The 13,408-nt window shown below is 44.3% G+C and overlaps 1 protein-coding gene across 1 annotated transcript in view; it reads left to right on the top strand.

Moving 5' to 3' along the window:
• DIS3L2 (DIS3 like 3'-5' exoribonuclease 2) overlaps window positions 1-13,408 on the top strand; it is a 182,616-nt gene that overhangs the window by 66,470 nt on the left and 102,738 nt on the right. Inside the window, exons 8-10 of the mRNA XM_066325906.1 lie at window positions 3,723-3,829; window positions 5,025-5,272; window positions 11,842-12,015. Coding sequence (XP_066182003.1) covers window positions 3,723-3,829; window positions 5,025-5,272; window positions 11,842-12,015 — 529 coding nt within the window. The remainder of the gene's footprint in view (window positions 1-3,722; window positions 3,830-5,024; window positions 5,273-11,841; window positions 12,016-13,408) is intronic.

Here is a 13,408-nt window from a genome sequence, read left to right as displayed (position 1 = left end):
AATGTTTGACCTAGGAATGCCCGTCAGGCAAATCTAAGTGTGTATTGAAGCTGCCTAAACTGATCTCTTACAGAGGGAGGCAAATTCCAAGTGTCCTGGATCTATTTGTTGGTAATAACATAACTAATTTGAGTTGCTTTTTGTGTCTAGTGCCTAATTTTTTTTAAAGCAAGGCTATTACAGTTTTGGTTTGTCAGATAATCGCTGAAAGGAAAACACTGAGATTATAATGCAGTTTCACTGGATCCTGGTTGCTGAAGTGTGTTTTCACTGTAAGATAAGCTTATGAAGTACTGCCCAAGCTAACATAGTAAATCTTTCTCAGAAAACATGTCTTTGCCTAGGGTGGAAATATTGAATGGTCATTGGATAACCACTGCAGTAAAGGGGTCAGAATAATTCGTTTTTAGTTTGGCATCATGCAAGGAGTTTCTTCCCACCTTCCCTACACAAAATCCTGCTCCTCTCACAAGTTAACTCTCCTTTAGGATTGCCTCCGTGCCTCTGCTCTGTCGTGGGAGATGTTTGGATCTCCCAGCTGAGATCTTAGAGACCACCAGCCTCTAGTGGGGCCCTGTTACTGCCCCTCTCTGCTCAGCTTCTCTGCAGGGGAGGAGGATGTGTGATGAAGGAGAGGGACTGTCAGAGATGTATTCAGGGAACTTGAGTATCATACTCCCATGGCAGATTATTGCTGCTGTGACTGAGGTCCCTGTGCAGTATTTTGACAGCTGAGCCAGGTGGACATTGGATCTGGGTAGTTGTTCCCTTCTGAGCTGAAGGTTTTATCACAGGGATTCCTCCTGGCTGGTGCTTTGCTGCTGTAGACCCCTGAACATTAGATGTAGCCCTGGTACCAACAGAATTTTGACCTCAAGAGGAGCAGCTACAAGTTATAGGGAAGTCTACATCCCTTAGTTCCAGGAGTACAGAGTTCCTCATGTCTCTTCTTCCCTGTCCTTTGTTTCAGGAGCATTCGCCCTTAGTAAATGTGTGTGATGGCATTTACAATACTGAAGTTGGTTTAAAAAGATGGCTAAGAGGAAGTAGATGGCTGGGATTAGCCTCCTTTTTTCTTTCTGTTGATGGAGTAGTTGTAGACCCTAGACTCTGCCTGCTGGAGTCTCTCATAATCCCAGGGTTTTTTGGGAGGGATGCTGAAATTGGAGAGACCCCTGAAGAAGACACTCTCCAGCTAGCCAAAGGCCCCTGGTTGATGCTGGCTGTGAAGGAAAAGGCAGGTTCTATCATCTGCCATGGTGGGAATTTGAGTGTTTTCTGATATCTCTACTGGGTTCACGTGGGGCTTGTCTTCAGCAGGAAGGTGGGCAAGTGCCCCAGCCCTGAATGTTCTTCATCCCAGGCCAAGGAAGGCCTGGCCACACATTTGCTGTTCTCCCTGTGACAGCTGCATCCTGGTGCTCCTGTGCTTGTGCATGTGTGTATGTGTTACTTCCCCAGGACATCCCTGCTGGCTTCTTTTTGACTGAGAAAACGGCTTCAGTGAAAGTTTCCAAGTGACTTTTCGGAGAGATGGGCGTTGGAAGGATAAGTGGAAAAAAGGCAGTGCTAACAAGGACATGTTCCTCATGTGACTCCGGGTGCTTTTTTCGTTCTTGCCTGCTGAACCTTGAGTCACTGCTGCTGTTCTGCTATGCTGGGAGAGCAGTGAATGCAGCTCTTGCTTTTTTCCTAAACATGTTTAGTTCTGGTTTCTCTTCCCACCAGTATGTGCTGTTCCTTGGGAAGAGTTCACTCCAGTAAAGCCCTGGGCTTGTAGCAGGTGTGCCTGGAGTCATGGCCTTTGGAAGGCTCCCAACTTCCCCTTGTCCTCTGCCCCATCCAGTTTTCCTTTGTTCCAGATCAGCTTGTTCTTTGCCCAGGCTCTCTTTATGATTGACACACCATAAACTGTTAACTGATCACTTGAAAATTTATAAGAAAACAAAATGGCTCCTGGCTTTCTTTCTTTGCTAAATGATTGCCTGGTATGACCTTTAGCTGGCAGAAACCTTAGAGGAGGTAAGCAAGTGAAGTAACCTTGGTATCCCCCACTTTTTAACTGCTTACAATTATACAAGCAAATTTTTTCTGTACCTTGTTTGTCACCGTGAAACTCTGGGTGGTTTTATCCTGTAATATTGCTGGTTTTGGCAAGTCTGAGTACATTTCAGTAGAAGTGAATCACAAATGGTTTTGCTGCTTTTATTTTACTGGGGCTTTTTAAAGCAAAGTAGAATTTTATTTAAGCCCCTGAATACCTGTTCATTCTCTCTCAGCATTGCTAGCAAGTCAGTGAAGATAAAAGTAAAGTCACATAGAAAAAGATCTCTGGGGAGAGGAAGAGCATATGAGAAGGCAAAGCTGAGGATAATTAGCAGCATATGAGAACCAAAGTTTGTCATTAGAGCAAAGCCGTCATTGTCAGGCGACTGCTGGGGTAACATTGCCTGGAGGCAGTGCTGGCCCTCCATGGGGACACAGCCATCTGTGAATGTGCCCTGGTGAGGGTGGGGCACAGCCAAACCCTTGGGAAGCTGCTGTCCCACTGCCCCCCTTTCCTGAGCACCAGTCGCAACACCCAGCATTGCCCCTCCATCCATCATGTCACCAGCAGCCTCATCCTGGGGCTCTGTGGAACAGAGATCTGTGTGTCACCGCAGTGCTTCTGGAGGCTTTCTCACATGGGTGAGTGCTGCTGGCCTTCTGGAGCACAGACCTCAGCAAAACGTTGCTTTATCTCCTGTCTTCTAAGGGAAACAGTGACAGCTACGTCCCTCGAAACTTGCAGTCGATGCCACGGTCTCTCCTTAGAAAAGCAAGATTTCTTTTGAACACTCTAGGCCTGATTTTAGCACGTGTGCTCAAGATGGATCTGATTGCCATATGAATGGAAAAAGTCAGCTATCTCCCATGAGCCCTCCAGACAAGTGAACATGGATGCTTCCATCCCAAAAATTCTGGCAGAGTAGTAACCACAGGCTGTCTGCAGGGATGGAGCTCAAGAACAGCCCAGTCCCAGCCTTCTCCATGGCAAAGATCACTTTGGACTTTAATGTTTGTAAGCATTAAATGCCAATGCTCCCAAACTCACTTACTTGAGCATTTGAAAATTTCAAACTAGAAATCAGTTGACACTTGATTTTAATATTATCAATATCTGATCCAGAGATCTCAGGAGAAGGAAGTTCTTGGTCATATGTAGTGATTACTGCTATAAGACTTCTCATAAGCCTGGTCCACAGCCAAAGAGGGTCAGCTTACTAGATATGGTTTCAGTTTCAAAGATAAATGCACATTTTATAACCCTGCATAATGTTTTTAAAGGAAATTAAATATTAAATGAATGTATGTAGGGATGGACTGGTTGTGTAATGTTAATGACTTCAACTAAGAAATGCAACAAAATTCTTGGCCCTTAGTATTTAATTAACAGAACTTGTTTTCTACCACTTTGTCTATTATGACTGATACAGCCCTACTTATAAAGTTATTTTGATTCTTGTTGTTTTTCAGCACATCTGCATGGTAAGTGAACATGTATCTGTTGTAGTCCAGAGAAATAATAATTACTTCATGCTTGGCAATTCTAACACCTGAGAGATCTTTTTCCTTTCTAATAAGTCCACTACGTGCATATTGTATTGTACTTTAGAGCAAAGGCCCGAGACAAATTTGTCATGGAAATGTGCTACAGTAACTGTCCTGTGTGTTTGATGCAGGGAAGTCTGCTGGGGTCACTGGTGTGCACAGAACAAAGCAAGATGATGGACCCAAGGTCAACGATCCCAGGCTTCTCCCAGATGAGTTTCTTCAAAGGACAGCCAAGGTAAATCCACAGAGAGTGACAAGTAAGCACGTGTGTGCTCCCAAAGCCTGAAGGAGGCCAGCCCTGGCCTCCCTGTAGCCTCTATCTGTTGATCTTTGAGTCTCATTCTCCATTTCAGAGAGAGTAATTGTCTGATCTGATAAAAATCAAGTGACTTGTTATTTTTACCAATTATCCTAGGTTAAATTCCATTTGTTTGTCATGCAAAATTACTTAGCAAGATTCAGGAAAAAGATTGGATACTAATATGAATGTCAGGATATCCAAAGTTGTCAGAATTAATTCTTACAGACTTTGGGAAGGCTGCTAGTGCTGTTGATTCAAGATTTGAGTCAATCTCTGAATGTTAAGAGACCAGAAAAGAGCTGCTGGGTCAGACTGGGTCAGGTCCCTTCCACGTGTTGTGCTTTCCCTTGCAGCCTCTTATTCTGGTCCTGTTGTTGGCTGGGCTGCTCTGGTCTCATCCAGTGTGGCAATTCCAGCGCTCAGAATTGTGCAGAGGTGCAGCTCCTGAAACCTTCTGGAAGGACTCTTCTGTATAAGCTTAGGAAATCAGCTATAATGTTTCTGTTATCCAGTGATTTATTATGGTCTACAAAAACATAGCCTGGATGAACACCTCTCTGGAACAATTATTTAGTGATATTGTAATTTATTATTCTTTTCAAAGCCATCTTGTATAAAGGTAAAATAACCCCTAACTTCAGAAAGCACAGAGAGAAGGAGAGAACTGCCAAATTCCCAACAGCACATCCTTTCCTGTGGTTAGCATTGGATCTGCCAGCGGCACCGTTTTTGGACTGGCCTGTTCTGTGCTGACTGTTGAAATCACAGGCCGAGAATACAAATGAAAGATTTTACAGGAGTTGCTTGTATTTTGTGGCTAATTCCCTGCATTTGGAAGCATCTGCTTCTTGTCTGGTTTTGTTCTGTAATCAAGAAAATTGCTGTAGAGAGCTAGCACTTGGAAAGCACTTAGCTCTTCTATAGCCATGAGCAAGATGGCAAGGAAAATACATTGTAAATAGGTACTCAGTTAAAAATGCACACACACACATATACACACACAGGGAAAGCAAGATATAGATGTTGCAATTTTTCCAGATACTCTGATGAGCCTTTGTGTATCCTTATTCTGTTAAATAAAGTAAGTTTCTCTAAAGGTATTAACTGTAGGAACTGTTGCCTCTCCCAGGTGGTCTATATTTTGGAAAAGAAGCATTCTCGAGCAGCTACAGGTTTCATCAAACTTCTGGCTGACAGGAACAGTGAACTCTTCAAGAGATGTGCCATGTTCTCACCTGTGGACCACAGAGTGCCCAGGGTCTATGTGCCCTTGGCTGATTGCCCTCCAGACTTTGTCACCAAGCCTGAGGCCTATTCACAGACACTCTTCATCTGTCGCATCGTGGACTGGAAAGAAGACAGCAATTTTGCATCAGGGTATGTGGCTACCATCGGAAGTAGAGATGACTGAGATTGCTATTTGAACTCTTCTTTTCACTTAATTTGTTATAAAAGTAGAGACAGAAACCTGTTAACAAACTGCTTGTTTTGTGTCCCTCTGGTGGATAAGTTATGTTGGGACTAAGGGCAGCTCATTGCTAGGTAATCTCATAAATGTTAGTTTCTTCAAGTGCTTGCTTCGGTGCTGGTGCATCACAGCACTGATGAGTGCATGGTCTAGGGGGAACTCACATCACACATCTCAGCCTGACCAGCACAAGCATCATGAGGTGCTGGCAGCCTTCCTGTCTTTCCTCCCTGTGTGGAAGAGTAGTACACAGTGTGCAGATATTTCCCTTCTGCCAGGGGAAGATCAGTGGCTGTGAGGCTCATCTTCAGTTTTTATGCCTTTGCTGGTAAGAATTAGAAAGAAATCACAGATTTTTGTGGTTTTAAAGCTGCATTGGTTCAAGGAGGAAGAGTAGAAATCAAGAGAAGATTCATTCCCCCCTGAAGCATGTGAGAAGGATGTTGCACTGTGTGTGTTTCATCAGGCACTGTAGAGTCATCACTGTCCAGAGTTCAAATTGCTGGCAGTGCTGTGAAGAAGGAATTTTTAAGGCAGCACTAGACAAGTGGCCTGTGCTGGGCTGGATCCAGATTGCAAGTTCATTTTGCCTGTCCATGAAGAAGACAATGGTTTTCAGCATTTTCACTTTCTTCTTTAGAACCACTGTAGGGTGCCAAACTTCCACCTGGAGTGGCCGTGCTGTTTCTATTGAATGGGTCTCAGTAAGAAATGGAGGATGTTGGTGAATCTATTCAGTTATTTTGAGAATACTTAGTAGTCCTGATTTAGTTAGTAATCCAGAGTAGTAACTCTGTGGCCATACTGTGGTCAGATTTTACAGGTGCACCTGGATGTAATCTGGAGCATGTGCAGTAGTGTTAATAAAGTCCAGCTTTTCTCTTCCCCGTGCAGAGCAGTTCTGGTGGGGTAACACAGCCAACGTACAGTATCAGCACTGCAGGTTTGGGAGTCCCCACCTCAAACTGCTGGTAAAGCTTAAAACTTAGAGAAAACTTTTTAAAGTGGTGGCATAGATCTATCAGCCCTAGAACTAAAAGTAAACTAAGATGAAGTCCCCATTTCACAGAGTTTATCAGTTGTAGCTGTTTCGTGTGCTCAGTATTAGCAAGTTTCATGTGTGCTCCTTGAGAGCCACGTGAGCCATGAAGTCACTCAGTGTTTCCTAGATAAACTGCAGTGCATGAACTGCAGTGGCCTCCCTTTGAGCCCCACTTAACCTAGAGTCTGGCTGTGCTGTGAACTTCACTGAGAATAAGTTTCTCTACTGGCAGAGAATTGCTTTGTCTTCTTTGACTCCAACTGAGAAAAGACTGGAGGGTGATTGTACTGCTTGGCTTCTTTTCATGAACATCCCCCCCTTTCAGCAGAAACAGGGGAAATAAGGAGAATGGGCTAATATCTTTTTTATTGGATAATGTGTGTGTCTTTAGTCTGTACTTCTGACAATATTGGATATTCTCATCTGTCTGGTTTGATCATTTCCAAGATGTAAAGGGTGTTGTCAGGAAAGAAAATGTCCATGACTGTGTTCATACATAGTCGTTTCCTCTGGGAGTTGGTTGCACTTCAGTAAGTGCCTTGTGGAGATGGGAGCATAAAACCTTGGTGACCCCTTTTGTTTTTAGCCATAAATAACACTTGTTTAAACACTGAAAGAAAAGGAAACCTCTTGAAGGTCCCAAAAGATTCTGTTTGCTTTGGGCTCATTTATAAGCTCATTTATAAGCCACATTGCCTTGTTTATAACAAGTTGTGTTGCTGGTCATGTTCCCGCTGAAGGAGAGAAGAGCAGGTGATCTGCAGCTCTTTACATGGTTTGTTTTGTGAGCATTTTTATGCACCCCTTAGATCTGTCCCCAAAGATATGCCTTTGACATCTTCCTGATATGCCTTTGGCACCACCACCATGGTTTTGAAGGTGTCTGGACAAAGAGCCTGTTGGTCATGGCCCTGCACTGTCTGCTGGAAGTTTGACAAGTGAAACTCCCTCCAGAGCTGGATTCCTTGAGTGTTTCTAGATGCTGTCCATCCTGCAGCTGAACTCTCCCAGACTGGCCATTCACCCTCCTTGACTTTCCTTTTCCCTTGGGAAGTTCAGTGCTGGGTTTCCGAGGACAGTTAATGACACAGATTGGTCTTCACAGTGACCATGTGTAGGTGGAGAAGTGAGATGCCCCTGCCAAGAGTTTGGTGGTGCCATTGGCTGCCCAGGGTAGTCATCTGCACAGGGGCAACCTCAGAGTCCCCGGAGGTCCCCTTGGGGAGGGGGGTGTGTTTCTGTGTCATGATTGCCACCTGGTGGTCACCAGCATGACACTGTCCCCTGCAAAGGCCACTCTGTCACCCCGACTATGCTGGGAAGGAGTGAGGAGGAACTCATGGGTCCAGGTCATGCTCTCCGTGCCCTGAGCTGAGCTGCTGTGCTCCCTCCTGCATGTGAAGTGCCTTTGCTGTGGCAGTGAAATATCGTATAACTGTATCTGCTTCAGGAAACAGGTAAAGCAAGTTAGCTCCAAAACATTCTCCTTTTCCAGATAAATATTGCAAGTGCTGCCATGTACCGATATTTTCTGGGGACCGTTTTCAGTGTTGGAGTCCAGAGTTGTTTGGAGTATTAGTCCAGACGTCTCTGCACTTTTGCAGATGGTTAAGGTGGAATTTTTTTGTCTCCACATGTCATGATGGATGAGACTATTAAAAAAACCCAAGTAATAGAAAAGCATGGAATCACTGACTCCATGTCACATTGGGCTTTTGGCCATTCTAGCTCAGGGTCTTAGATATTGGTCTGTCAAGGTGACATGATTTGTTCCAGCTTTTGCAATAAAATGAAATGTTGCAGGGTGTTATTTCACTTGCTGCTGTTTCCAAAGCCATTTGAGTGGCTTGAGTTCTTTTCATCTCTGGCATTTTATTCTCGTGTTTTTTAAATTCAAAAGTGTATTTTGTGTGAGGGGAAATAACCAGACATCTTGGGTACTTCACTGTAAGGCTCAAGGGGAGGTCCAATTCTCTCAACAGAGCAGTGTAGCTCTGTTGAAAAAACACCTTCTTGCAGATGAGAGTGTCCCTCAATAAAGCTTTGTTCCCTTGACACGACTAACCATGTGTAGGACAGCCCCATCCGTGCTGGGGACACCATGCTGCTCCTGTGCTCCAATGGGATGTGGCCTGGCAGCTGAGGGAAGGCAGCTCTGTGGTGTGGGGCAGGGCTGGACTGTGCTCAGGCACTGGGGTTCCACAGCACAGCTCTGATGCTCAGCCCTGCAGCCCTCTCACCGTCCCCACTGGCATCTGTGGCCTTCCTCAAGCCTCTGCAGCTCCAGGCCCTGGGCAGTGGGAGCACCCAGCTGGGGCTTGTTTGCTGTCACCTCTTCTGTACAAGCCTTCTTAAGGACTGGTGGCTTATGTGTGGGATGTTCTCCCACTGCTCTGTGTAGGAAACTGAGCGAGGGTGTTAAGTTCCCAATGGAAGTTACTCACTCCAATCCGGGAGCCTGGATTTTCAAAGGAAACAAGCCTTATGTAATCTTGCTTTATCTTTTTGGAGGCTTCTTATCATGTAAACTTTGAACATACTGGCCAGTTTCAGCTCAGTGGAGTTGAAATGGAGTGGAGAGAGCTCAAATATTTCTAGAGATGGGTGGCTGAATAGATGTGATGAGTGTCACCGTGAGAGAGAAGATGGAAGCTTGAGGGTGGCTCTGCCCGAGGTCCACATTCATGGCAGATTAGACTCTGGTGAGTGGGCACCTTGGAGCAATTCAGTGATCTTGCAGTTATGGCTGATTTGGAGAAATACCCTGTTCTGCCCCAACCATGACAAGTTCCAGTCAGTGCACACCACCACCATGTCTGACATTAATTCAAGGGTATTCAAGGAATTCAAGGTGACGCTCCCTCATCAGCGTCACAGAAAAGAAATGTTTACGTCTGTAACCATTGTAACTTATTTTTACCTTTTGACATTTAAAAAAAAACAGAGATGCACGCAAGCCCAGGGTGTCACAGACTCCGTGACTCCCTGGGAGTGAACGTCTGAGTACTGCTGGGCCCGGTGCCCCTGGTTGTTTATAAGCCTCTTGAACTATTCTTGCTGCCCTTGGTGGCCGAGGAGCCCCAGGAACAATTTTGCAGCCTGGCTGTTACTCCAGGGCCATCGGTGATCCTATATGCATTACCTTTGATCACATGCTGTCCTGTCAGATTTTGCTCTGATGCAAGTCATCATGCCTGTGTGACTGTAACATGGCCCCAATTAAAGTCAGTTATACACTTTTTATTTCAAGGTACTTGGGAAATGTTCCCTGGAACACTGTAAATCAAATGTTAATTACTATTAGAAAAAAATTAGTCCTATATCAAACCTCTGGGTAAACCCCTTATGGTTCGTAATCTAATTTCAGTAAACGGATCAAGAGGAACATGGGTTTCAAGACCAAGCTGGAAAGCACTCTGGCATTCAGAGGTGCTTTCCATGGCTTGTCCTGCAGATGTCCAGCTGCCCTCCCAATGCACTTCACAGATCTGCCCTGCCAAGAGAAGGGGTACCTAAGACTCAAGTTCTTGACATTTCTGCTGGGTAGGGTAATGAGTCCTCTCTTTTCCTGTTTTGTTTTGTCCATCCTTGGTGGTGCTGGTGGGCGTGTGGACCCACAGACTCATCCTTGCTCAGTCCCAGCTCCGTACCAGACGTTGGAAATGAAGTGGTGATTTCTCTGTTTTATTGTTACTGCTGAGAGAGAGGGAGATAAAACCGATGCCTCATTTATTTACATTAAAATAAGGATTAGACTGGGACCCAGCTGCAGGAACAGAGAATGCAGCCACGATGCCAAATGTGCACGTATTTCTGCCATACAGTTTGTACATAAAATTTAAACAATAAAGGGAAATACCTTTTATCCTTGTTTTCATTTTTATTTTAAAGCTAGACGATGTGAACTCTACAATTTACCACACCATGAAGTGAGCAATCCTTTCCAGCATATTACACAATGTGACAGGTTTATTACACAGCCCTTCCCGTTGTGAAGAAAGAGCTTTGCTCCCATAAAGAAGATGGGCTTGCTTGTTCTGAGAGTTTGGGGTTTGTTCTGTGGGTTTATGGCACATTTGAAGCCTTGAGACCGTCTTGCTTGTCCAAATAACAAGAGCACTGTTTTGGCCCCAATTTAGGAAAGTAATTAGTGTCTGTTCTCACTCATTGGAATTAAAGCAGAAGGATCAATATAATGATTGTGTATTTTATGCAGTGGAAAAACACTTATTAGAGTGGCTGTTTTTGTGCTGTGTTATTACCCTTCTCTTTTGTGTCATATTTTGATGGATTTGCCTTAATTTCAGTTGTAATCTTCTTGGGTCAGGAACATTATCTCTATTGACTATAATGTGTATTGGCCTAATGACAGTATATTAAAAAATAAAAAGTAATTTAACTGTGTGTACTGTAGAGCAATCTAAAGGTGAGAAAGGGGACATGGGGAGCCACCATATGTAACGTCGGTTCTCATGGGATATTTGTAATCAGCTGGAGGGGGAACAAATGTCTTGCTCTTTTGGAGTCCTGGTTTGCACAGTGTCCAGAGCTGAGCATTGTTTGACACCAGAACTGTTGGACAGATCCATGCTGGGGTTTGCACTGTAGCAGATGGAAACTTTCTCCAAGCGTAATAGAGTAGCAACCTCATCCACACGTGTACAGAGTACTTCATCAAGCACTGTTAACATGGGAGGGACAATTCCCCCTGTTGTTTCTAGATGGTTGGCCCCTCTCTGTTTAGCTCTGGGCTCAGAGGCTTCTGATTAGCCATGAGAGGGGGAACAAAAGACTGGAAGTGCTGAGGTCCTGCAGGAGCCTGGGAAATGGTTGGAAAGATGATGTGTGGGCATCTCTGTGTGATTCCTGTAAGGGAGGCAGTGTGGGTTCTTCACGCCTCTGTCTTCACAGGGCATCCATTTGCCCTGGCAGAGATGTGTATCCTTTGGGATGGAGAGCAGTGTACTGAGCTCCTTGTGGAGCTGTGTGGTATTTGGTGTGAATCTGTTCTTCATTTTTGGTAGTAGAGGTGAGTCACCTTTTTCAGTGGTGAGAAGGGGCGGGTGTGTCTCAAGGCAGCCATGTATAACACTAGAGCTGCCTCTGTGGATGGCTGTGTTTTTCTTATCCCTGTTGGATGCGTTTTTCTCTAAAATTGGGAAGTTTCTTACCTTTGCAAAAACCTAATAATTTGCAACATCTACTTCAAATGAGATACACAAAAACAGCCCAGGGTAGTGCCTGGTGAGTGTTTTGGATCTCCAGCAGACATAAGTCATGGCATGGTCTGAATTCCTGCTAAGTCCTCTGCCAAAACTGAGGGAGAAGTGAATAGGTGAAGGAGTGTATTTGAGGGCTCAGCAGCCTCTCTGCGGGGACAGTAACAACATGACTAATAATTATACACTTTAAATAAGCATCTCCTTCTTTCTGCAGGCAGTTGTGCAAAAGTCTTGGGCAGGCCGGAGAGATTGAGCCAGAATCAGAGGGCATCCTGACGGAGTATGGTGTGGATTTCTCTGACTTTTCCCCTGAAGTCCTGGAATGTCTTCCCCAGAACCTGCCGTGGGTTATCTCACCAGCAGAGCTGGCCAAAAGAAAGGATTTAAGGTAACATCAAAAAGCATGGTCTGACAGTCCTTGGGTTGGTGCATGGCTGTGCTGTTTTGTTTTGTTTTCATCACATTTTATAAAGGCACTGACTTTATTAAATGTACCATGTTATACCTTACTTGTGCTAGAAACCATAGAAAGAAAATACTTTTGAAAGTACTGACAAACCCAGAAGATCAGTTACTTGGGGAAGTACTTTGTGAGGCAGAGAGGCTTTTTCTCAAAAGAACTATTGAAAACTTGGTGTTCAGCACCTAATCTGAAAGCTTTGTGTTTTTGTCTGGAATGTATTATGCATTTTAGCGATAGTTTTATAGTAAAGTTTTTCTGCTTGGCAGATCAATGACCTAGGACATTGTTACTCTGAGACTTAAAACAGATAAAGACTGTCCAGTTACCTCACATTAGCCATCCTAATTAGCATCCACATTAGCCTCACATCCCTGCAGTGTAGTGATGCTCCCAACCAGCCTTCGGGTACTCCACAGCCTGTTGAGCAGCAGACATTGACATTGCTGGACTACCCAAAACTAGTGGATTTGCTACACTTCTCCACAATTTTAAAGACATCCTTACTAGAAAAGATTTAAAGACCAAAGAAAAACAATTTGTTTAGAACCTCACCTTGCAATAAAGTATGATGCAGTCAAACAATAAATACATTATTAAGAAGACATGGTGTGTTCTGCTTCCAGCCTTGCTTATGCTGGAGCATCCCGACTCAGTTGACAGATGCACTGCTGTCCTGTGTAATGCTGAGGTGAAGCAGCCCTAGGAGGCTGATTCCTCTGGGCTGCACTGGTACAAGCACCTGTATATATGCAGTAAGCTCCTCTTCATTTATCTGTGTTACTGGCATGGACATCAGCAATTTGAGCAGATAAGCTGATAAACTGCAGCCATTTTTACTTCAAGGCTGAAAATGTACTTGTATCTGTACCTGTACTCTGGGTATTACTTTGGACCTAATTCTGCTCTGGAGGCTCCAGCTTCCTTACTGTTTCAGCTTTTTGGACTTCCTCTGCCATACAGTGGAATAATTCAGCAGACAATCACACTCCTGATTGACTAATGCTAACACTCAGATACCAGATCTGGACTGCAGGCTTCAGGTAGCATGAAAAAAAAAAGGAGATACTGAGTGCTGCCGTTCAGATGTCACTTGAAAGTGCTTATTTTTATATTCTCGACTACAGTTCAGTAGCCTTCTCTGTTTCTTCTGACTAACTTCTTTTAAACAAATAAAGAGCTTGACTTGTCTCCAGTCAGACAGTCAGTTTTGGAAACAAATTCCAAGTGCATTTCTTGCTTTTATTGCTGAATTATTACACTGGGACTTATCAAGGTGATAACAGTTTGCGGTTAAGCTATTTAAATCCCTCTCTGCCCC

The sequence above is a fragment of the Sylvia atricapilla genome, chromosome 10 (genome assembly GCF_009819655.1).
Source record: "Sylvia atricapilla isolate bSylAtr1 chromosome 10, bSylAtr1.pri, whole genome shotgun sequence".
NCBI lineage: Eukaryota > Metazoa > Chordata > Aves > Passeriformes > Sylviidae > Sylvia > Sylvia atricapilla.
This window is presented reverse-complemented; position numbering and strand designations above follow the sequence as displayed.